The 2,073-nt window shown below is 43.6% G+C and overlaps 1 protein-coding gene across 1 annotated transcript; it reads right to left on the bottom strand.

Moving 5' to 3' along the window:
* Positions 1-407: 407 nt before the first annotated feature.
* LOC114038486 (tropomyosin alpha-3 chain-like) lies at positions 408-1,574 on the bottom strand (the record flags this gene model as incomplete). The annotated part of the gene is made up of 2 exons (XM_027855744.1): positions 1,413-1,574; positions 408-533 (listed from the first exon to the last, which is right to left on the bottom strand). Coding segments are annotated over exons 1-2 (243 nt in total), but the record flags the coding sequence as incomplete, so codon positions are not given.
* Positions 1,575-2,073: the final 499 nt, after the last annotated feature.

The raw sequence follows: 2,073 nt of genomic DNA, 5'->3' as shown, positions 1-2,073 counted from the left end.
AGGTAAGCACCCCACCCTAAAAGGAAAATAAGACCAAGCAGAATATAAAGGCAGCCCTCTGAGGTAAAGGGCTCAGAAGTTTGGTTTGGGACGAGACACAATCTGTTACCAGCTCTACAGAAGGGCTAAGAAAATAGATAAATAGATGAACAGACAAAATGAAATGGAAGTGTCTTGGTCAGGATAGCATCGTGAGAAAGAAAATATATGTCTATGTATCTCATTACATGGTTTTACTCATGTGAGTTCACAAGTATGAATTTGTGAGTATTTTTGAGAATACAAAATACTATTTGTATTCAGTGTCCTCACAAGTGTTCGTGTGAGTTATGTTCAGTACATAATGTAGTTCATCATGTATGTTTATGCAAACTCTCCCCCATTTACCCCATCTACCTAATACCTACATCTGCTGCTTTCTTCTCTGCTAGTTCCAGCTTCTCCTGGGCATCCTTCAGGGCTTCTGAATACTTGTCCAGTTCATCCTCTGTTCCCTTCAACTTCTTCTGCATAGCTGCCAGCTCGTCCTCCAACTGTGAGAACCCCAAGAAAGCAATACATACACCACAATTACAGTTTAATTGTCCCTGGGTTCCTAGATCCTAATTAGATTCCTTGTCCAGCCTCTGGACTAGTAGCTCCAGGGAAACTCCCCTATCAACCAGTTCCCAATTCTCTGTCCTTGTCATTTGGCCTTGGGAAGCCCAGTACTTACCAGCCCGATACTTGAGATGTCTAATCTGCCCTCAATTTTTGACTTCAGAGACTTGAGGGCCAAAGATTCCAGGGTATCTCGATGGGGTTTGTGTTAAAGGACTGATGAGGGCATTGAGGTGCTGAATGTTAGTGTCCTATCCCTGCTTCCAGAGTCAGATGGACTCTTCAGGAAAGTGATCATCTATTTTACCACAGTGACTAGCACATAGCAGGTACCACATAATTGCTACTATTACTACTACTACTACTACTATCATCATTATTATTTTTTTGTTTTGTTTTGGTGAGGCAGTTGGGGTTAAGTGACTTGCCCAAGGTCACACAGCTAGTAAGTGTCAAGTGTCTGAGGCTGTATTTGAACTCAGGTCCTCCTGATTCCAAGGCTGGAGTTTTATCCACTGCGACACCTAGCTGCCCCTACTAACATTATTATTAATGGATAAACAGAGGCTCAGCAAGTTTCAGTACCTTGTTCGAGGTCATAGGCAGCCAGGACAAACAACTCAGATAGCCTTCTTCCCAACCTGGAGCTCTTTAACACTGGCCAATATTGCCCCTGCTAGGACCACAGGAAAAGGCTATTTCTCCCAGAAAGAGACATTTGTCCTTTCTATCTGTCACCTTCCTTTCTTATTCATCCTCTTCCCATATCCCTTAGCCCCATGTAGATGTTAAAAACAAATTGCAGCACACACCTGCTTGCTTCGGTCCTCTGCCTGCTTCTGTTCAGCCTCAGCCTGCTCTGCCCGGTCCAAGGCATTCTCCTTGTCCAGCTTCAGCATTTGCATCTTTTTCTTGATGGCCTCCATCATTGGGGTTAGTTATGAGTCGTTGGGGACTGGAACAAACGCTAAGGGTCTTCTGTCTGGGCGACTGGTCATCCCTAGAACTGAGGTTTTATCTTGAGGGCTCTAGCTCCACCCCTCCATCCCAATATGGCCCTGTTCAATCCTCCACCTCCCTAAAATTGACTTCCTATGGGGAGGAACACTCTGATGGACTGATGTCACTTAGAGAAATTCAGGAACAGCTGAAGGCTGGTTTTAGACAATAGAAAGTGGGGGAGGGACAGGCTCCTATCAACATGAATTATTTTTCCTCTTTCATTTAGATACCTTAATAACTGTTATGAGAGAAAAATGGAATGCTATGGAAGAGGCAGAAAGGCAGATTTCAGGCAACTAGAAGGTCCCAGTTTTTGGAACTTTATTAGGGCTCTGACTACCCCTCCTACTGTTAACCCTCACCTGATCTAAACTTGGTGCTAGGCATATCCCACTAAGTATTTTCCATTTATTCTTGGTATCTAGTGAATTTGGGAGGAGGAAATAAATAAATAAATAAGAGTTTGGGGAA

The sequence above is a fragment of the Vombatus ursinus genome, unplaced genomic scaffold (genome assembly GCF_900497805.2).
Source record: "Vombatus ursinus unplaced genomic scaffold, bare-nosed wombat genome assembly UNPS02011297.1, whole genome shotgun sequence".
Lineage (NCBI taxonomy): Eukaryota > Metazoa > Chordata > Mammalia > Diprotodontia > Vombatidae > Vombatus > Vombatus ursinus.
The sequence above is the reverse complement of the archived record's forward strand: the minus strand, read 5'-3'. Positions and strand labels throughout refer to the sequence as shown.